The sequence below is a fragment of the Canis aureus genome, chromosome 11 (assembly GCF_053574225.1).
Source record: "Canis aureus isolate CA01 chromosome 11, VMU_Caureus_v.1.0, whole genome shotgun sequence".
NCBI lineage: Eukaryota > Metazoa > Chordata > Mammalia > Carnivora > Canidae > Canis > Canis aureus.
This window is the reverse complement of record NC_135621.1, coordinates 53,094,119-53,117,848: the sequence shown is the minus strand read 5'-3', so window position 1 is coordinate 53,117,848 and position 23,730 is coordinate 53,094,119. Positions and strand designations below refer to the sequence as shown.

Sequence of the window (23,730 nt, the reverse complement as noted above, 5' to 3'; positions counted from 1 at the left end):
ATTTTGTATATCAAGAAGATGCTTTGGAAGGAAGGAGGGCTTAGAGACCATCGTAGTTTAAAATCAATATGGCTGTCTCACTTGACTCATTTTAAAGAACTCTACATAGCTACACATGGTATTATTGGGTAGTGCTGAAGTAACACTACTACATTTAGAAATAATCTTAATTTCATATTCTATTCAATTTTTCTTATATTTCAAAATATCTTATATATACCTATGCATGGGAAAAGAAGTTCAACTTCAGGAAGTGAATAATTTAGTTAACACTATTTCAGTTTTCAAAATTATTTAGGTTGGCCTGTAAAAACCAGGAAAAATAATACTTAAAAGACTTAAAATTCTGAAATTGAAACTTTTTCATTTGTACGACTTCAATTTTGTAACACCCAAGTGGAAAGGGTGTATGTAGAAGTATGAGCCACTCAAATCTACACTACCCAACCCAAAATAATAGAGAAAATACAACAATGTTATAAAACAAGGTTTATTCTGCAATACTTTATCATAATGAATTGCATCTCTTTGGTAAAAATAAACTTTATAAACATTTTAATAATCAGAGATTAGATACAAAAACTAAACATCTGTTAAGTTGCTTTTAATATGAGCAAAGACTGGCAACTGAGAAGTGGTTCACTTGTGACTGGTCATCTACTGGCAGTTATAACTCAAACTCAGGGCAATTTTTATGCTACATTAGAAAAGAGGATAAGGAAACCAGTTTAATAACTCAAATTTCTTGAATCAGAAAGCATTCTTATACTTTCATTTAAAAAATAAATAATAGTTACAGTGAATTGGCAATTATACATTTTATACACTATATGATGGCAACATAATACTTTAAAATTAAGCACTTAGTTTAATAAGAAATGTACAACAATTTTAAAAACAAGTTTTGACAATGGCACTGGCAGTTAGACGCAAAAAAAATGTGCTTTAAGAAAAAATGGCAGGTATAACATTAAAATACTCTACTTTGTCTTTCAATAAATATTTTGAGTACATCATTAACATAGTGAAGTAAACTTTGTTTCAATCAAAGCTTACACATTTCAAACTAACAACAACAAAAAACCTGTAAAGTACATGTAAACCAGAAGGCCTCAAAGTTTAATCAAATGCTACGGTCTTCACAAATGGTTGTTAAGTTACTGTAGTATTTAAGACAAAAGTCTTTACAGCTTTGTGAAGTATTCACATCTGTTGATTAAATTGCTAGAAAAGGCCTCCTGGTCTACGAAGACACACACATTCCCTCAACACTTTCTCTACCTTGAATTCGTGCTTAACATATATTTAACTGACCACCTAGTATGAACCCTTTACATAATGCCTCAGAAAAGTAGCAAAAGAAAAAATATATATTCTAAGCCTTACTATATACAAGGGAATCTAAGTTAAGAGAAGTCATGCTGGCTATAGAGAGGAAAGGAAAGGCTTGAAGGTGGAAAAAAGGAGGCAATCCACCAATAATTAGCCTTTCCATGAATACAAGTAATGTTTTTTTCTCTGAATTTGAAACGTAAAATTATTAATGAATTTAGTAATATATTGCACAAACAAATTTCAAAGATCTATATTCAAGAAACACTGATTCTTCTGGGATGTGAAAGATGAAGATTAACTGTGCTGACTCAAAACTTTTACTAGAAATCTATTATAAACTGGAATCAGTTATAACAATTTATATAGATGTAAGGCAAATTATGTTAGCTTAAATCACAGTCTTAAAATATGCTGAACATATAAACTCTCTGGGATTGCCAAACTGTTCCTATTACAGTATAATTTCTTATTACTATATTATTAGAAATACAATTTCCAGTCCATAGGACTTGAAATGACTTTCCTTAATTGGGTAGTTATTAGCCATGTTTTTATCTCAACACACCTGAGGAATGGGATTATAATACCTATGAAAGTAACGATGGGGGAATCATAATTAAAAAAGGTACTTCCTCTCAAAAATAACTGCCTTGGTAAATCAGCAAATGGAAAGTGATGCACTGAATTCTGTATAGGAATTAAGTGTAAAATATCCTGTGACTTTTTCTCGTTAATCTTTAGTATGAAAGTGTTCATTGTCCTTGCTAGTGAAGTATACAAATTTTTAAATTTGTGGGAAGAGTACATGAAGAGGGAGAGAATATCAAGTTAAAGAATTATTGTTATTTATATTAAGCTAAAATAATTTTGAAGATCCCTCTCAAAGGAGAACAACTCTCCCCCTCCGTACCCAAGATCATTTCCCTCTGCTTATGAAGAGCAATTATCTAATGGACAGGAACCAGAAAGAACATGTGTGGTACAGAATTTCAGTAGAACAAAATAACTGGAACCAGATCACTGAAACATTGTTACTAAGGTCTATCCACAGTGGGCCACAGTAAATAGCTTTAAGATACTGTTATTAAAATGATTTTTATCATCTGTGTACTATTTATACTGTGATAAAAGCATTTTTTTTATTATAGTCACTGTCTTCAGTAAAATGTATTGACTTGGATTAGCCATTTTCTGTAGATGAGATGTATATGAAGGAAAAACCCCCAAATACCTCATCCTGCATAGTTAACTATTTTTCATTATCAACAAATTTAAAAATTACTGTATATCAACAGCACCGATTCTTTTGATGTGGCCGCCCAAGTTCAATCACAATTAACATGGAAATGGGACAGATAATATTGTTTTTATCCCTGGCTTAAAGTTTGGCCAATTGAAAACGATGTTTTCGTTATGCCTCTCAATTGACAGTTTTGCCCAAATAAGATTTACAAGTTAAAACAAAAATATTTGTCTCTTTAAGAGAAAGAAAAAAAGCCAAGAAAATGCTTTAGTCATAGGAATAGCTGAAAGTAACCAATCAAAATCATAAGCCTACGAGTGTATGTATGTATGTATATATGAAATTATCAGAAAAATGATAACAAGGTCATTGTTATAAAACAGAATGTACCATGAGATAAGACTGAACTTTAGGGAAGTTGCTTCCACCAACTGTAAAAAAATATACATAATGAGTAATTTTAGTATTATTAGTATCCTGTGTCCTTAATATAGTCAAACTATAAAAATGATATGGAAAAATGTCTCATTGAAGCAGATTTGTTCCAATACTTAAAATGCCTTAGTCAATGCATGTTTAGAACAGCAATATAAAATCTTTTAGCATGGAATAAATGGCACATATTATGTATTATACTGCCTCCCCTGAAGGGTGTACTGTAGAAGATTTAATTTTATATGAATTTTAAACCCTTGACAGGTACTTTGTCTCTACAGTTTTGTTAAATCCTTTTAAATTTAATTAGGAATACACACAAATTTAATTCATATAAACCTTAGAAGTTTTTTCCTAAATGATCTACCTAAATAATTATGAGGACATAATTATTAATTATTCAAAATGTTTATTTTAGATTACACTCCATTCCTACTACAAAATTCCCAGAATGCAGTCCACTTAACAAGCAAACGGAATTCTCTTATTGCAAAAAGTGTGTCAAAATGAGTGTTAACCCCATAACACACTCTATGGCTATATCCTCTCATTAGATTGTTTCTACTCAACAAAGACAACCAGTGGCTAAAATTCAAACAATGGCTGCAAAGCACTTTGGGAACAAACAAAAAGCCTCCGATAAATTTTATGTAACATCTGGGAAGTAAAAAACATTCAAAGATAAAATTGTAATAGGAATTGGGAGTGTTCTTAGATGAAACTATACCACAAAACTGCCTTTTCTAAATCTCAGAACTCTTTGCTGTACTTTCTGCCTATGCAACCAAAAGGAGCTTCCTAGACCACTAGGACCTTTTCCAATTTATATTCAACTTTGTCCATGGTTCAACAAAAAAATAATTAAAAACAAAAATTAAGACAAAATTAAAAACCCAAATCTCATTCTACTGGATTGTATGTGTCCAGAGAGAAGTATATGAGAAAGACATCAGCAAAGTTTTTAGCTGGATCACCAACTATAGTTAACACAGATTGGAAAAGAAAATGAAAAAAAAGCTATAGTTGCCAATCCTTACACTTTAACATAAACAAATTAAAAGATTTTTCCTACAAGTTTTAAGACAGAGGCTGTGAATTTTCTTATATAAAAATTTCCAAATCTGAGAGACATTTATCACAAAAATTATGTTTTTAGGACTTGGCATCATATCTATGGTTGGGCATGATCCTAACAGCAATTACTTAATAAAAATTAAAACAAATATTCTGTAATAAACAAGTAATTAGCACCCTCCCCCACCCAAAAACCAAAGAAGTCCATTATGGCTTTGATATCCCTTGTAAAGAATTAAGTAGAATAGTATTGCCACACTTTAAAATAATTTCACACAAATAAGTATTCTATTTTTTCCGCTGCTTTTGATTTTGAGTCTTTGCAGTACTTATTAGGGAACCCAAACATGTACGGATTCCAGCAAGGTGGAGCAGAGATCCAGCTGCCTCTTTGAGCTCCTCATCAATTTCTTGACATAACTGTTTGCGCATCTTTTTGCCTGGCTGCCCTTTTTCAGAGGTATCTGCACAAGCCTGTGATGCATAGCCACTGTCTCCAAGAGGATCATCTTCGTAATCAACATCTGTGTCTTCTTCACTGTGAAATCCTTCACTGCCATCACTTCCCACATGGCTACTCTTTGGGATAAATTCATATGCCTCATCGACAGAGGACAGAGAAGACACACTAGACCTGGACGCGCAGCGCTGTGCTGCCATGCTACTTGCACTGTAATTATGGTCTTCTTTTGGATCAATGCTCGTGGCCAAAGAATCACTCTCTTGCAATCGCATAGTACTGGGATGATTAAACGCATTGCCATAACTCCTCTTTTTCTGCATTGCTGTTTTAAGAGGAAGAGGCTTCTCACCTGTAGAAAAGAAAACTTCCATCAATAGGTTAAAGGCATGTGATTGCAAGAACAGGCCACTGAAACTACTATATCAATACAGAGTAGTGCTTTCATTTAGTAATGTTCTATAGGTTTTTGTTCACTTTTTTTTTTTTTACTTAGACCATATCCTGTAGGTATTAATTTGAAACATTTTAAAATCACTTAATCTTATGTCTTGATTTTTCCATGAAAAACATAATTATTTTGAGCGGCTTGTACAGAATGCCTCAGTAAAAATGTACCACTGTTTAGCCAACCATTTCCTTGTTGATATTTAGGTTTTCCCAATTTTTCACTACTAAGAATAATACTGTAATGAGGGACGCTTCAGCACATAAATATGAAAGCAAGAACAATAAAAGTTTGAGGAGATGATATAGGTAGTATGCCTTCATGAACTTAGGCAAGGGAAGATATCTTGTTTGTTGCCTTCTTGTTTTTAATCCTCTAACATGTCATTAGTGTTATTTTATGCAGTTAACGCTTGTTTATCTCTACCTGCATGTTTATTGCTTGCATTGGTTTTCATTCTTCTTGCATTTCATGCCCACTTCAGGCATCTCTATTTGGGGTCTCTCTCTCTACATGGAAGAAAGGATCTCTTTCCTTCCCTCTGAAATATGCCCCTTAGACTTTACTAAAAGACCCTTCTGATGATTTCACTTTTTAATAATTTCATCTGTCCTTTCTTTCACTGTTTGTCTGAAAATATTTCTATTTATTTCTTCATTATTCTTTTTTAATTTTTAAGATTTTATTTATTTATTCATGAGAAACAGAGAGAGAGCGTGCAAGCGCACCACCCAGGCGTCCCATTATTTCTTCATTATTCTTAAACAGTATCTTTTCAGGGCCTAGAGTCCCTTGGGTGCAGCTATTTCCTTTCAGGAATGAAGATATCATTCCATTATCTTCTGGCTTTCGGGGACACGTGGCTCAGTGGTTGAGCGTCTGCCTTCGGCTCGGGGTGTGATTCTGGAGTTCTGGGATCAAGTCCCACATTAGGCTCCCTGCATGGAACCTGCTTCTTCCTCTGCCTAGGTCTCTGCCTCTCTCTATTGTGAATAAATACAATCTTAAAAAAAAAAAATACTGCAATGAAAATCCTTCTAGATGCCTTTTCTTACACATATGTAAATATTTTTCTAGAATACCAAGAAATAGAATTATTAAGTAAAAGAATATACACATTTCAAATTATAATTGTTTTTTTTTTTAAACCTAAATAGAGTTGACATACAATCTTATGTTAGTTTTAGGAGTACAACATAGTGATTTGACAATTCTATACATTACAAAATGCTCACCCTAAGTTGTAGTCACCATATAAAGTTATTACAATATTATTGACTATATTCCTTATCTGTACTTTTCATCCCCCTGTGATTTATTTATTTTATAATTGGAAATTTGTAATCTCCTAATTGCCTTCACTTATTTCACCCATCTACCCATTCTCCTCCCCCCAGGCAACCATCAGTTTTTTCTCTATAGTTTGTTTCTGTTTTTTGTGGGGTTTTGTCTTTTTGAAGATTTTATTTATTTATTTATTTGAGAGAGAGAATGAGTGAGGAGAGGGACAGAGTATGAGTGAGAGGGACAAGCAAACTCTACACTGAGCATGGAGCCCCATGCGGGGCCTAATCTCATGACCCTGAGATCATTACCTGACCCCAAACCAGGAGTCAGATGCTTAATGGACTGAGCCATCCAGGCGCCTGAGTTTGTTTTTTGTTTGTTCATTTGATTTTTAGATTCCACATAAAAGTGAAACCATATGGAATTTGTCTTTCTCTGGCTTATTTCACTTAGCATAAAACTCTCTAGGTCCATTTATATTGTCAAGAATGGCAAGATTTCATTCTTTTTTATGGTGGAGTAATATTCCATTGTGTGTGTGTGTGTGTGTGTGTGTGTGTGTGTGTGTGTGTGTATCTCTTTATCCATTCATCTACTGATGGATACAGGCTGTTTGCTTCCATATGTTAGCTATGTAATAAACACAGGGGTACACATATCTTTTCAAATTAAGTGGGTTTTTTTTTTCCCTTTGGGTAAATACCCAGAAGGGATATTTAGAAGACAGTATGGTTCTTCTATTTTTAATTTTTGAGGAACTCCAATACTGTTTTTCGTAGTGGCTGGACCAATTTGTATTTCTACCAATAAGAAGTTCCTTTTTCTCTACATTCTCATCGACACTTGTTATTTCTTGTCTTTTTGATACTAGGCATTCTGACTAATATGGGATCTTACTGTGGTTTTGATTTGTATTTGTAGTTGGTATTTTCAAATTGTCCTCCAATTGAGCAAAATGGTTGTACTAATTTACATCCTACAGTGTATGACAACATCCAGTTCCCACAATTAACACCTAATATTATTATTCATTTTAATTCTTCATAATCTCATGGACAAAAAAAGCAGTATCTCAATATTATTTCATTTTGCATTTCCCTGTCTTCTGGAGAAGGTGCACATCTTTTCAAATGTGTATCAAACACTTTTATTTCCTTCTCTGAGACCAATCTAATATATATTCTCTTGGCTTCTCTGTTGAACATTTTCCTTCTTACTTGTAGAATCCTTTTATATACATATACTCAGTATTAACCATTTGTTATACACATAGTAAAAAAAAATGTTCTTTTAGGGTTTGTCTTGTGTGACTTTCCTTACAGATATCTTTTGTTGTCAGAACTCCAACATTCTGATGTTTAATTTAATTAAATTTACCCATGTTTTCTTTTATGGATTTTGCATTTTGTATCTGAAGGGTTTTCTTATTCCAAGGTTTTAATATACTTTCCTATATTTTCTTATTTATGGTTTTTATTTTATTTTTATTTTTTAATTTTTATTTATTTATGATAGTCACACAGAGAGAGGGAGAGAGAGGCAGAGACACAGGCAGAGGGAGAAGCAGGCTCCATGCACCGGGAGCCCGACGTGGGATTCGATCCTGGGTCTCCAGGATCGTGCCCTGGGCCAAAGGCAGGCGCCAAACCGCTGCGCCACCCAGGGATCCCATGGTTTTTATTTTTACTTTTAAATCTTTAACCTTAATTTATTTGTTTCTTGGTCTACGTAAAAATATCTATCACAGTATTAACTTCAATTTCATAATTGCTCACATATATTAATGGAAATAGAATAAAATAGAAACTAAGTAATTCCAATGAAAACACAAATTTAGTTGGAAAAAAACAATTTTGCTTATAACATTTAAATATTTTGCATTCTAAATTACATTTAAAAAAGCACTCGCAAAAATCTGTTATAGGAAGAAAGGCATGATTGCTTACATTCTAAAATTCCTTGTTCTATAGAAGTATTTAAGAGCATCATTGCAGTGGCAGCATCAATATCAGATTCTGAAAAAGGAAAAGAATAACAGTATTAATTAATTATAAAAGAGGCTATTATAAGTATTTGCAAAGGTAACTAACATTAAGATTTGGTGTATATTCTTTTACTTAAAAACACAAAGGCACCCACACATTAAACAAAATGAGACACATATTATTCTGCAATCTATTTTTGTTCACTTAAAATTATGAACAGTTTTGTGAACAGTATTGAGTAAAGGGGAATTGAGTATTTCTGGAGATAATAAAATTTCTTACTATTTTCTTAATAACATTTTTTTTCTCTAGCTTACTTTACTGTAAGAAGACAGTATGTTATTCACAAAACATACAAAATATGTGTTCATCAACTTTATATCATCAGTAAGGCTCTAAGTAGATAAGTTTTTGGGGAATCAAGTTATACATGGATTTTCAACTGCATTGGGGGAGCACGGATCAGCACCTCTAATCCCTATATTATACAAGGGCCAACTGTAACTAAAAATGTATATTGAGGCATTCTTCTTTTTTTTTTTTTTTTTAAGATTTATTTACTTTGGTGGAGGGAGAGGGGGAGAGTGTGAGCTGGGGGAGGGCCAGAGGGAAAGAATATCCAAGCATACTCCCACTGGTGCAGAGCCCAGTGCAGGGCTCAATCCTACCATCCATGAGATCAGGACCTGAGCCAAAATCAAGAGTCAGATGTCCAACTGACAGAGTCATCCAGGCGCCCCTACCTTTTTAGCATTTAAAAAATATCTTTACTTGGGCATATCTAGAGTTATGAAGTACTGCATTAATTACATACTAGTTACAGGAGTTACTAAAAACACTAAATGAATAACTACTGCTGGCATAAAAGTATTAGTAATGTTTTTAATCATAATTTTATATGAGGCTACAAGTACTATAAACTTCATAAGAGGTCAAATATAATTATGGATATTCCATAAGGAAAATGAGTTTCAAAAGGCCGGTAAAATCAGCAGGTTTTACTCCAGATAAAGTCATTATGTTCTCATATCTACTTTTCTGCCAAAAGTTCTCCATCTTGGCGATTCATTATCCTGAATAACTGTAATTACATAAAAATGAAATGGTATAATCTAACATGAAGGAAAAGCTAGAAAATATTTAGAAATTTTATTTTTTATTATTTTATTATTTTTAAAGAGTTTATTTATCTATTCATGAGAGAGAGAGAGAGAGAGGCAGAGACATTGGCAGAGGGAGAGGTAGGCTCCCTACCAGGAGCCCAATGCAGGATCCAATCCCAGGGCCCTGGGATCACGACTTGAGACAATGGCAGATGTTCAACCACTGGGCCACCCAGGCACCCCAATATTAAAAAATTTAAATTATAAAGGATGTTTAAAATAAGATTTGGATATGAAACTTCCCATTTATATATCTCAATGCTAAAAATCTTTATTACCCCAAAGTTTTCCATTTTATTTGTAATCCCTAATTGTAAAGTTATTTTAGATAACAAAGCCATAAAGATATGGACTTATTTTTGTTATTGGCTTTACCAAACAGACTTAAGTAAATCAGAAGATGGTTGTTACAAAGGAGCACATAAAACTACAGCTCTTTCCCTTTCAATAAACTGTGACCTTGTGAAATAAGAGTCTCTATGAATGCCTCCCCAATTAAGGTAGGAACCTGTCTTATCCACTATTTCTACAATGCCTAGAACAGTAGTAGGTCCTTGATAAATGTTCAAATAATGAAGTATAGAACTTCTTTGCCTTCCTTTCCTTAGATTAAGCTGATCATCACCAAATTACTAACTAATGCTGCGTATCAATGGGCTTGGCATGTTCTGAGTATTATTAACTCATCTAATCCTCACAACTTTATAATGTGGATACTAATAGTGTTTCCATCTTAAAAATGAAAAACAGGTCTCTAGAAATAATGAAGATTGAACCTTTCAACAGTCTACTTCCAGAACCTAGGCCTTCAATTTGTACTCTATCAATTATCACTCATTAATACCTACTAAGTATCCATGAATAGAGTAGGAAATTCTGCAGAAATTTACAGAGTATACCGGAAATTCTCTATTCTATTATTCACTTAACAAACTGAGTGTCCTCTTATGAGCCAGACATCTTTCCAGGCTATGGAAATATAGCAAAAAACAAAACAGGAAAATCCCTACCCTCTCATAACACAAAGGAATAATTAAAACATAGTATGTCAGAGGTTGACAAACACAAGGGAGAAAAAATAAATGGAAGGGGGATACAGAGTGTTGGGAAGGGTGGTTATACTTTAAACACAGAGGTTAGAGAAGCCTTCAAGAAGAGGCAATGAATGGTTGAGCAAAGATTCAGGGAGATGAGAAAAAGAAGCCATGTAGGTATCTGAAGGAAAAGAATTTCAAGGCAGAAAGAACAGTAAGTAAAAAGAATTTGAATCAGTGATTCCCATGATAGCCAAGGAAGATATCTCCAATTCTGGTCTTTTAGAATGAGGCCAGACTACAATTTGATAGAGTTCAGTATTCTAACATGTCTTTGATGAAAAAAGGGTAGACTCCAGCCCATATTGTATCTCTGTGTGAACTGGGGAAAAAGCAAGACTGTCTCCAGGTGAATGCTTCGCTGTATGAAGGCACACAGCTTGAAGAGTGTGGGCTGAATTTCAGACCTCACTCATTGCCTCAGCCAAGTGTCCTTGTGCGGGGCACATCTTGCATGGCATTATGCAAAAGCCCTAACAGAGTTTTCTGCTCCATGAAACAATTTTTCTTTTAATATAAAAAAGGTCTATCTTGTTGTTTCCAATTTCATTTAAAAAAAGGGGGGGGGAGGCAGTTGTGAGGCAGAATCTAACAATGGAAAGTACTATAATGAGGAAACAATTTCAGAAAATTTATAGTCTTATAAATGAAGTACCCATAAAGTCTTATCAAAAAAATTAATATACCTCTAGCTTAACTTCCTATAGTAAACTTCTATGAGAATTCAAGGAGTCATATTTCTGAAATACCTAAAACTAAAGAACATTGGTGAGGCTTATCGTGACAACCTAAGAAAGCTGCATGAACACCACTTCTTTTCCTAGTTTCTACATACTCAAAATGATAACAAAATTAGGTGCTATTTCTGTAATAGTAGAAGGACAGGAAAAGTGTTCCTTAAACACATTTGTTTCTTATATAGATTTATTATAGCCAAGTTAATTTGAACTCTCCCACATGAAAGTAACTTTATGAAACCAAAAACTTCCCTGAAAAAGGATTTTATCTATATGTGATTTGTTTGGTTGAACATTTATAAGTATGCTTCTCTTAATGTCTTGCCAGTTAACTCTAGAAAAATGACTAACAGCAAGATAAATGACCCCAACCTCTGAGCAATCAAGAATACCTGATTACCAATGATTTGTCCAAGGTACTATCTTGAACTTCTTAGAACAAATACAACAAAAACTCTGTGTAGACTTTACAAACAATTTTTATTTAGAATACCCAATCCTGTTTTGGTATTAAATTTAAACTGAAGATTTAATTGTTTACTGTCACAGTTGAAAATACTGGAGTTCAAAACATGCTATTGATTTAATAATTAAGTCAAATAAATTTCTGTCATAAGTGTTAATTTGTATGTCCTGGTTTATATTTTCTTAGCCTTGATGCTGGGAAATTACTAACAATAACTGAGAAAAAAATTCAAAGACACTTGGTTCAGCCATGTGAAAGTGAGGGCTATAACATAAAATTACACATTTCTGTTATCTGATTCTCAATCCATTAAGCTTAAGAAATGATATGAGAGCCATATAGGCAGAATTTAAATGGTTATAAGCTCAGTAATAACTGTAAGGACTTACTATTATCTATCAAAGCTAACATATACATTTACAGAGCATCCAAACAGTAAAGCGAGTATCTCTTGTGATTCTTTAATAGAGGAGAACAATTTTGATAAATTGCCAATACTTTACGGTGCTTGGACCACTGATTTAGTTTCATTTCTATTAAGATACAAATTATGCTAATTTGGAACCTTAAATCTGAACTTAAATTTGCACTTAGCCCCTAACATCATCCTTAACTGTCTAAAGTTTGTATTTGGTTGTAGTATATTAGCACTTAAGTATAAATACTACAATTTAATAATTAGAATGTCAGTTCCATTTTTGTCATCTTTGTTCAATGATGTATCCTTGGTGCCTAACACAAAAGTGTGCTCAATAGATATTTCTTAAGTAGATCAATTTATTCTAAATCCACACCAAACCAAAATATAGACAGAAAAGGTTTTGTTTTGGTATCTCAGGGGGAGTGAGATTCCTGTGCCTCTTGCCCCCTGTTAAATAATACTATAACATATATATTGGAAAATAGAATTAGTCATTGTAAGGTAAGGTAAGAGAGACAACTATACTTTAAACAAACTGCTGCACCTACTCTGGGTGATAGTGACTATTTCTGGAGTTTCTATGCCTAAACAAGTCTTCCCATTGCTTGTGTGTGTGTGGTTTAAGATTTTATTTATTTGACAGAAGTGGGGGGGAGAGAGAAAACGAATAAGCAGGGGAACAGCTGAGGGAGAGGGGGAAGCAGACTCCCTGGTGAACAGGAAGCCTGATGTGGGGCTGGATCCCAGGACCCCACATAACCTGAGATCATAACCTGAGATGAAGGTAGATGTTTAACCAACTGAGCCACCCAGGTGGCCCTGCTCTTAGGTGTTTAAAGGTAGCTCTAATATAATGATTAGTAAAGATGATTCTATGAAGTGACAGATGAATCTAATGCTGGATTCTAATACTGGAACTTAATGACACATAAGTGACCTTCAGAAAACACAAAACTGACAGACAGTATGGCCTTATTCTTTAAAGCCCTTCAGCACCTCCCCCAATGCCTCATACCTGGTAGAGTGCAGGTTTTAAATCAAGAGTTTCTGAGTTTCTTGTATGCCATTTACTAGTGGTGTGGCCTTAAGAAAATTACTTAATCTCTCCACACTTAAGCTTCCTTATTTGTAAAAGGAGGTAACAATACCTCAAAGAGTAGTAAGAATGAAATGAGATGATGCACTCAGAGCACCATAGTAAGGAACTCAATGCAAAAAAAAAAAAAAAAGAAGAAGAACTCAGTGCTAACTAATGTTGTAATTATAGAAAGGTGTTAAAAATCATTACGCTAAGTAAGTTCTCTTTGAATGGGCTAATGCATGCTTAAACTCTTCATTTGCCTTGCCCCTGCTAAATGATCATATCTATAGCTACTGGACCAAGGCTACTGAATCCTCTTCTATATACTCCTAGGCTTCAGCCATACTCAGTGGCATGCAGTTCCCAGCAGATACCCTTCAACAAGGTCAAGTATTTCCCCAATTTTTGAGGTTCAGCTCAAGCACCACACTTTTTTTTTCTAAGAGGCCTTTCCTGATCTACCTACCTCTAAGCTTACTTTGCCACTTACTTCCTTTCACCCCATCATACTCTGTATAAACTTGTCAACTTTCTTCAATTAAACTGTACAGTTTTTGAGAGCAGGGCTTGGGTCTCTTTCATCTCTGCATATGCCAAAGCACCCATATATTACTTGGCACTATGTGGGAATTCAACAATTACTTGTAGAATAAACAGTTGAATGTTTAGTCCATTCAGTGTTGCGTTTTTTCAAACTTTTCCTGAAAATAATATTAGAGAGAAGCAAATTTCCTTATTAAGTCTATCAATACTCCCTAAAGCAACCAGATGTAAATATAAATTTTCTTAAGTTTTTATGTGGTCTTATGCTTTCCTCTTATAACTCATGAGAACTGTATATCTATACCAAGACAGGCCTGCATTTGTTTTAACGTGGAATGCCAAGTACCCTCGCCACCTAGTTAATTACAACTAGGCCTAAGACCCACGAGTACAGAGATGGAGTGAAGCAGTTAGCAACACTGGAGGGACAATGCACCATATATGTAAGTCATTAGATGAAGGAAAAGTGCCTATGCTCTAGTTATGAAAAACTGTGGCTAAACTAGCAAGAGGAAATGGTGGAAGTGTTGGTTCCCCAAAGGAAGAAGAATTAGGATAGAATGGACTAAAAGAAGAGATTCTATATAAACTCAGAATTCACAAAGAAAATGTTCTCAAAATCTGTATACGAACTGAGTTTGAAAGACTAAAGGTCAGACTTACTGAGATAATAAAAATATGCAGTTTCCATAATGCCAAAATGTAAAAAGAAACTACATCTACCTATGCAGGAACGAGAAAATGTATACTTGTCTTATGTTAAGTCAGAACATTAGCTCAACATACTCTCAATCCACTTAACTTCTTTGCAGAATTCTCTTCAGCTTTTTCCTACCCTTTCCCTCCCTCATTTTTACAGATCATCATCATACTGTTTCCTAGGCTTTGCATAGTGTAGTTCCAAAGAGTCAGAATGTATCTGATACACAGAAAGATTTTTGGTCTGAGGATTTCTGTTTCTAAAGGTCACAGAAATGGGTCTAGGCTGAAAAGCAACAATTTTAGAAGACCTTATGTTAACACATCACCCATTTGTAATATTAACTATGAGTAGGGGGCAAACACTACTAATGAATTTTGAAATACTTTAGAAAAGTCATTTATAAAATTCTAAAAGTTAACTTGTTGCTTTCTTAAAGTTCTTTACACTTAATCTATAAAAGAAATGTTCTAAACTGTATTCTAATCTGGGGTTGACAAATTTCTGTAAAGGATAAGTATGTGTTTTAGGTTTTGCCAGCAGAGAGGCAAAAACAAGGACACAATACAGAGATCTCTGTTTTAACTACTTAACTCTGCTCTTGTAATGAATTTTCACATGCCTTGAAATATTATTTTCAAACTATTTACAAATATACACTCATAGGGCATACAAAAACAGGTGGTGAGCCAAATATGGCCTAACGCTATAGTTTACAAACTGCTATTCTAGTATCAGACCTGAAAAGAGAACTCTATACTGATAGTATTACTAAGAAATATTTTCCTACTTTCAAGGAAAAATACACAGAAAAGGAGAAGAAAAAAAGGGATATAAAAAAAAGAAAAAAAGGAGATATATAACAATATACATGGTATGAGCCTAGCATTTGAAGAAAAAGTGTGCGTGTGCATATGCATGTATGCAGACACATCTACTCATGTATAAGATATAAGAAGAACCAAAGTAATTAAAACAAAATGTTGGTGATAAAATAAAGGGTTTAGTGTCTTTCTCTTTTGTATTTATTTATTTATTTATTTATTTATTTATTTATTCATTCATTCATTCATTCATTCATTCAGAGAGAGCGAAGAGAGAGGCAGAGACACAGGCAGAGGGAGAAGCAGGCTCCATGCAGGGAGCCCGATGCGGAACTTGATCCTGGGTCTCCAGGATCACACCCCGGGCTGCAGGCAGCGCTAAACCACTGCGCCACCGGGGCTGCCCTCTTTTGGTTTTATTTAAATTCAAGTTAGTGAACATATAGTATATTATTAATTTCAAGGTAGAATTTAGTGATTCATCACTTACATAAAACACCAAGTGCTTATCACATCAAGTGCCCCCCTAATCACCCCATTACTCCATCCCCCAGCCTAACCTCCCCTCCAGCCAACCCTCAGTTTGTTCTCTATAGTTAAGAGTCTCCTTTAAAAATAGACCTGCTCTACGAGCCAGCAATTGCACTGTTGGGGATTTACCCCAAAGATACAGATGCAATGAAACACAGGAACACCTGCACCCCGATGTTTATAGCAGCAATGGCCACAATAGCCAAGCTGTGGAAGGAGCCTCGGTGTCCATCGAAAGATGAATGGATAAAGAAGATGTGGTTTATGAATACAATGGAATATTACTCAACTATTAGAAATGACAAATACCCACCATTTGCTTCAACGTGGATGGAACTGGAGGGTATTATGCTGAGTGAAGTAAGTCAGTCGGAGAAGGACAAACATTATATGTTCTCATTCATTTGGGGAATATAAATAATAGTGAAAGGGAATATAAGGGAAGGGAGAAGAAATGTGTGGGAAATATCAGAAAGGGAGACAGAATGTAAAGACTGCTAACTCTGGGAAACGATCTAGGGGTGGTAGAAGGGGAGGAGGGCGGGGGGTGGGAGTGAATGGGTGACGGGCACTGGGGGTTATTCTGTATGTTGGTAAATTGAACACCAATAAAAAATAAATTAAAAAAAGAGTCTCTTAAGGTTTGTCTCTCTGTTTTTATCCCATTTTATTTTTCCTTCCTTTCCCGTGTTCATCAGTTTTGTTTCTTAAAATTTAGTTTTTTTATAAATGTTTTTATTTTCCAAATCTTTTACAATGAACATGTAATCCTTTTATAATTAGAAAAAAATTAAATAAAAAAATCCTGATTTTTGACCTGAGTTGTTATGATTCAAAATAATGTTTTTACACATACCTTTGAGGGTTCGCACCTGGTTCTGCTTGAGTACAGAGCTTAAGAAATGAGGTGATAAAGAGCCACTGAAAAATAAAGATAAGGCAAATATGCTTATAAAAATCTTTTTTCACTTTTTATAGAACTTAGTCACAAATACAACTAATTTATACAATAAAAAAACACAAGCTATTTTTACCTTGTTTTCTTTGCTAATACTATTCAGTTTAGGAAGAGTCTGCCAAAGCAGAAAGAGTATTAGATCCAAGATTAAATCACAACTATTTGGACGTTCTTAGGCAAAATAATTAATTTCTTAGTTTCTTCATCTGTAAAATAGGAATAATTAAACCTCCCACATAGGGTTGCTGTGATGAATAATAATAATGCATTTAAAATGCCTGTAACAATAGACAATACATAATAGTTACTATTTGGTTTTGTATTGGATGCCAAGTTTGATATGATATTCATATAGGTGTTACCAAAGAAATGAAAGCATTTATCTACACAAATGTGTGAAGAGAAATGTATGGTAATGATGCAAAACAGATAGGTTCCTGGTTTTATTAATAAATATCAATAAATATCAATATTAATTAAATCTGCTATAGTCCTAAAGAGACCAGCAGTTTTGGATTTTTTTTTTTTTTTTTTTAAGATTTTATTTTTAAGCAATCTCTACACCCAGCATGGGGCTTGAACTTACAACCCTGAGATCAAGAGTCACATGCTCTTCTCACTAAGCCAGCCAGGTGCCCCAGTTTTGGCTTTTTTTTTTTTTTTTTTTTTTAATTCCAAAAATAAAAACGTTTTTGGGACACACTACTTTTGTTCTTTGGAATTTGTGATAGTGTAAAAAATCTGTTTTGCTAACTAAATTATAAGTCTATTTCCTATTCATGGTTTTACATATATTATATTTCATTCTATTTATCGACATAATTATGACATAATAGGGCTACACAAAGGCCTATTAGATGGAACCATCATTTTGCCATACAATGAAAAAGAGAAAATGTTTCTAAAAATATTAAGGTAATGTTTTAAAGTAAAAAATTAAAATCTTTATGCTGTCATTTATCTACCTGCTTTTAAACCACAAAATCATTTTTATTTAACATCTAAACATATGATAAAGCTAAAAGATATAAACATGAAAGGCACAGTGAAGTGCATATTTGATGATATACAAGAGTCAATTTTCTCATTTAAACTTTAATTTAAAAAAAGCATAGCCAAATAAAACACATAAGCAGAACTTACCATTAGTTTCTAAATTATTTTTTTAAGTAGGCTACCTTATAAGCACCAATATTAATAAAGAAGATACCAAGTTTCAAACAATGAAGATATAAATTCTAATAACTTCTCTAGTTTCTTTACATGAAGATCAACCACTCAATTGTTCTTGTGACAATAGTCTTTCCAATCTACTAGTAAAGAAGCTTAAAATCTCGATGAGTAGATATATATTACAAATTTCAACTTTAGCCTTACTAATTTTTTACTGTATTTCAGCTACAACCACTCCACTTGAAGTTACTTAAAGAAATTAAATGCTGTATGAAATACTGATAATTGTTGCAGCTGAAGAGTTCATTATAGCTTTCTTCCTCCTTTCGTGTATGTTTGAAATTCTCCATCTAGTATTTTATTAAAAACTTTAAAAATTTTCCAATAAACAACTATTATAAGGCCACCCTCAAAAGTATCTCAACAAAATCTGGGATTTTTGAATTCAAATGAATGTATATAATAGATTAAAAAAAAAAAAGATTCTGAAGACTTTTTTAGGAAAAGGAAACAAAATTGGATTTGAAGTATCATTTTCAGTTTTGACTTAAAATGGGAAAGCTGTAAGATCAATAGGAGTCACTGAGTTTGAAAACAAAAGCCAAAATAAAATGCATTAAAATTATATTCACCAGCAGAAACAAAACAAAAAGCCTCAAAGCATTATTTTACTTGTCAGACATTTTAAAATGAAACTGTGAACATAATTTTTAAGTATTAAGCGTGCTGTGAAAGAAAGCCAAACTCAAAATAGAAAAACACACATAAACATGTTACAATGACAAAATGTTAATCATCTTATTTTTAAAAGTTTAATTATACTTTTAATTTCCCATGTCTTTAGCCTGCATTAGTATTTTCAGGCAATCAAAATAATTTAAACCTTTTGTACCTGAAATCAGTATTATAACTTTCTTTTGGGTTTACTTATAATATACTCAGGACTGACTATATTTTCCAGAATTTATGTTCTCATCTATCAAATATCCTGTTTCCTAATAACACAAATTAGACTATAAGTGCCTTAGGCTAATGTCTTATCCATAAAGTATTCTCTACACAATAAAAAAACCCAAAAAACTTTACAACATTGTTAAGGTTCTCCATCTCATACAATGAAATCTTTTAAGTCATCACTGACACTTAAATGGAAGATCCTGTACCTTTGTGGAGATGCAGGAGGGGTGTAAAATGTTAATGTTGAGGAAAAAGGCTGCTTCTTCAGTGCCTGCATAAGGTTGGGTTTATATTCTGGATCAACACACCATAAGGAACCTTTTCCATTAACCTAAAATAAAATACACAAGAATTATTAAAATACAACTTTGAGACAAACGCAATCAGTACCTGAATGTTTTAACTAAATGTGTGTATGGGGAAAAAAACAACCCTAACAGCAACTTTTAAGGACAATGCAAAGGCTGATGTTAGCTTGCTATAAATGCACCATGCGGTCAAAAGCCTGGGAGGCAGACTGCCTGGGTTCTTATCTCCAGCTCTGTCACTTACCTACTGTGTGACCTTAGGAAAGTTAACCAACCTCTATCTATCTTTTCAGGCCATTAATTCCTTCATTTGGAATAGATAGGGATGATGATGCTACCAATTTCCTAGGGCTGTTATGTGGATTAAATTATGCCTAAAGTACACTGCACGGTGCCTGGCACATAGGGCCACAGGACATGCCAATAGTTTGTGAGAACGGTACAACCCCAAGATATGCCGTGAACAGCATGAAGGCTGTATAATGTGGTCCTCCACATACTAAGATGTAATAAATATAAACCATTATTGTTATTGTTATAGAAAAACCAAAAAGAAAAGGAAAAATTAAGCTTTCTATGCAGCATTGCTTCTCCAAAAGTGATAAACAGTATGAGATCAGGTGATCCATAAAAAAAATAATTATTGTGTGACTATCATAAATAAATATTTAAAAAAATAATAATAATTATTTTTTAATGGCATTAACAGTAATGTTTAAGTTCTCATCTAAAGTAAGTTTACATTTAAAAAGCAAATTATTTCAGGGGCTCCTGAGTGGCTCAGTCGGTTAAGCAACCAATTTGATTTCAGCTTGGGTTATGATCTCAGGGTCGTGAGATCAAGTCCAACGTTGGGGATGCACTAGGCTCCAGTCTGCCTGAGAGTCTCTCTCTTTCCCTCTGCCCCTCCTCATGCTCATGTGCACACTCTCTCTAAATGAATAAAATCTTAAAAATAAAAAAAAAAGCAAATGATTTCATGAAAAGTATAGCAAAAGTCTCAAAGAGTGGTAAACTAATAACTGAGGTATAGAAAAGACTTCTGTAAAAGATAACAAACAGGAAGGATGCATCAGCCCTTCCCTCAAGATAATTAAGTTATAACATTTGAGGGATTTTTAGATAATATGGCAATAAGCACACAAACCCAGATTCCACTGAAATAACAGAATCTAAAAATTATGGAATTTTCATGATTAGTAGAAACTAACTAAAGTGCCTGCTGGACTTCAAATGGAAGGTGCCTGAAAGAAGAGCTTGTGTGATCCAGTTCCCCCAATATGAAGGAAAAGCTTACAGGAAGCTAAGTGGACAAGATACCTGTAAAACTTCACTAATATTATCTAACATGCAGGGAAAAGGCCAGGCTATGAGGTAATTCCTTCAAATAGGTTTGAAAAATGCTATGTCGGGCAGCCCAGGTGGCTCAGCGGTTTAGCGGCGCCTTCAGCCCGGGGCATGATCCTGGAGACCTGGGATCGAGTCCCACATCCGGCTCCCTGCATGGAGCCTGCTTCTCCCTCTGCCTGTGTCTCTGCCTCTCTCTCTCTCTCTCTCTCTGTGTGTATCTCTCATGAATAAAACAAAAACAAAAACAAAACAACAACAACAAAAAAACAATCCCCAAAACAAAATTCTCTGACCACTGGGAAATTTATAATAGATTAAAAAGATATCCAAACTATAATTAGATTATCTAATAAATAAAGAGTATAAACATAGTTATATAAAAACTCAGAGTATATGGCCAAAAGCAAATTTATATCCACTTTCACTTTTGGGGGGAAGACTTATTTATTTATTTTGGGGGGAGAAGGCATGAGGAGGAAGGGCAGAGGGAGAGGGAGAGAGAATCTCAAGCGGACTCCATTGCTGGTTATGGAGCCCTACACGGGGCTGATTTTATGACTCTGAGACCATAATGTGAGCCAAAACCAAGAGACATTTAATCAACTGAGCCGCCCAAATGCCCCTATGCACTTTCATTTAAAAAATATATATATGGTACTTTAAGATTTTATTTATTTATTCATGAGAGACACAGAAAGAACATAGGCAGAGGGAGAAGCAGGCTCCCTGCAAGGAGCCCGATGTGGGACTGGATTCCTAGGACCCTGGGATCATGACCTGAGCCAAAGGCAGACACTCAACCAACTGAGCCACCCAGGTATCCCATTCATTTTCATTCTTAAACAACAACTGAAATATTTGAAATAAGCTTTTATCTTATCTGGGGGATGGGGAGAAAAAATTATATAATGTTATATAATGTAAATGTATGAAAATTGATAAATTATTAAACTAGAAGTTAGGAAAAATAATGAGACTGATAAATCAAGAGAGTATTCTAAAAAACTGTCAATATGCTACACACCCTAGTTGAGTATTCTAAAAAACTGTCAATATGCTACACACCTAGTTTGACCCTTGTCAAAGGAAATAACAAGGACTTTAGGAATTGTGATCTCTATCATCTGTTAACTCTTCCTTCAGGATAAATCTTTCCTACTACCTTATCTGACCATCCCCAATTGCACATTCTGAACAGAAACTGGACCATAAGCACATCCTTATACATGTACCAGATCCAAGCATAGCCTACACACAGAACTCCACAGCCGTGCAAGAAGAAGATCCATGTTCAATCTCATCCCACTTCCCCAGGGCTGAACACTACTTGTACAGTGGTTAAGAGTGTTGAACCTTGGAGCCATTCTTCCTCCCTGGGAATCCTGGCTGTCATTTAAGAGCTGAGTAATCTTCAGAAAAATGTCTGTTTTCTGTGTATTAGTATACTCAAAATCAACTATATAAAAAATAATTATCTACTTCACTTTAAGAATTACTGTATTAAAAGAGTTAATTCACATAAAGTGCTTAGAACTCTGCCAGACGGGATCCCTGGGTGGCGCAGCAGTTTAGTGTCTGCCTTTGGCCCAGGGCGCGATCCTGGAGACCCGGGATCGAATCCCACGTTGGGCTCCCGGTGCATGGAGCCTGCTTCTCCCTCTTCCTATGTCTCTGCCTCTCTCTCTCTATCATAAATTAAAAAAAAAAAAAAAAAAAAAGATCTCTGCCAGACAGTAAGTACTCAGTAAACATTGGCTACTGCTATTGATGTATGTTCATTTTCTTGGTAGTTTCAAAAATTGTTCCTGTTTCCTCCAGTCTAATAGTATGCAAATTTTTTTTGTTTTTATTCCACCAAATATTGGCATTACATTTTAACAAATACTTTTGAAGTTTTTTTTTAAATTTTTCTCTACAAATGTTGAAAATCAACTGTAAGATATAACCTCCCCCCCACACCATGTGATATACAAAACTTCCTCAGAACTCTTAAGATTAGCAAGATTCAAACTGTTAATTTTTGTTTTTATATCACAACTTTTCTATTTCAAAAAGCCTTTCTTAAAATTTGAATTACACTTCACAAGTACATTAAGAATTACTTGAACAACAATAAAATTTATGTGTTGTTCTATTCCTCTGGTCCTTTGTTTATATAAAATCCTATATGATATAAGCAATTATGATTGCTGAAGATCTAACATGATGAATTCCAGAATGCTTCCATTTCCCAAACTCTTTTTCTTTTTTTTTTTCCAAACTCTTTTTCAAGTTAACATTATTCTATTACTGAGGCTCTTTTATCTTCTGAACATCATGTCATAATTATTATAAGCAGAATGGCATAATATAAGAACACTTCTGCAGGTATAAAAACTAAAGACCTAATCATTGCTTACTGATTGGCTATGTGACACTGGACATTTTAATCTGTCAGTCAGTGTTATAATTCATCTTTTATTCCTAAAATATAAAAACAGTCCACTTCACTAAATTGTGATGAGATTCAAATAAGGTAATTTGTGTGGAAGTGACATAGAGCTGCAAAATAAATGAATACTTATTTCTGGGGGTTATTCTGAAATTGGCATAAAGTTAGAGTTCATATGGTATTTTTTTTTTTAAGATTTATTAGAGAGACAGTGTGTGTGCAAGTTGGGATAGGGGGATAGGGGGAGAGAGAGAGAGAATCCTGAAGCAGACTGCCTACTGAGTGTGGAGCCTCTTGGATGTGGGATTCAATCCCAGGACCCTGATATCATGACCTGGCCAAAATCAAGAGTTGGCTACTTAACTGACTAAGCCACCCAAGTGCCTTAACTTTATATGGTTAAATAGTACATTCCTACTCCTTTGTCTCTAAGAGGAAGTTGTGAAAAAATCAACAACAACAAAATCAATTAATTCTGAATAAAAGATAGTAAAGAACAAGGAATAAACTAAATTTAGAAGGAAAAATAGCACCTGTCTTAGAAAAAGTATACTATCAGTGTAAGGCAGTTTTTAACATCCTAGCAACCTAAATATATAGAAAGAGAAATATCATGGCTGTCATATCATACTGTCATATAGAAAGAAACATACCATACTATTAGGTGAAACTTTGTTCTGGCCTTCAGCAGCAAAATAGCACATGAACTCTAATTAAGTGTTTGAA

General features: G+C 34.1%; 1 protein-coding gene across 4 annotated transcripts in view; it reads right to left on the bottom strand.

Annotated features, from left to right (window-relative positions):
- Positions 1-476: 476 nt before the first annotated feature.
- FOXN2 (forkhead box N2) overlaps positions 477-23,730 on the bottom strand; it is a 65,914-nt gene continuing 42,660 nt past the window's right edge. For 3 of the 4 annotated variants that reach the window (XM_077915318.1, XM_077915317.1, XM_077915319.1), the window contains exons 3-6: positions 19,122-19,246; positions 16,684-16,748; positions 8,229-8,297; positions 477-4,899 (exon numbers count right to left, since the gene is read on the bottom strand). In XM_077915318.1, the coding sequence (XP_077771444.1) occupies positions 4,376-4,899; positions 8,229-8,297; positions 16,684-16,748; positions 19,122-19,246 (783 nt within the window). In that variant the 3' untranslated portion in view covers positions 477-4,375. Of the gene's footprint in view, positions 4,900-5,749; positions 5,999-8,228; positions 8,298-16,683; positions 16,749-19,121; positions 19,247-23,730 lie in introns of those variants that run through there. The other variant, XM_077915320.1, reaches the window with a different exon arrangement.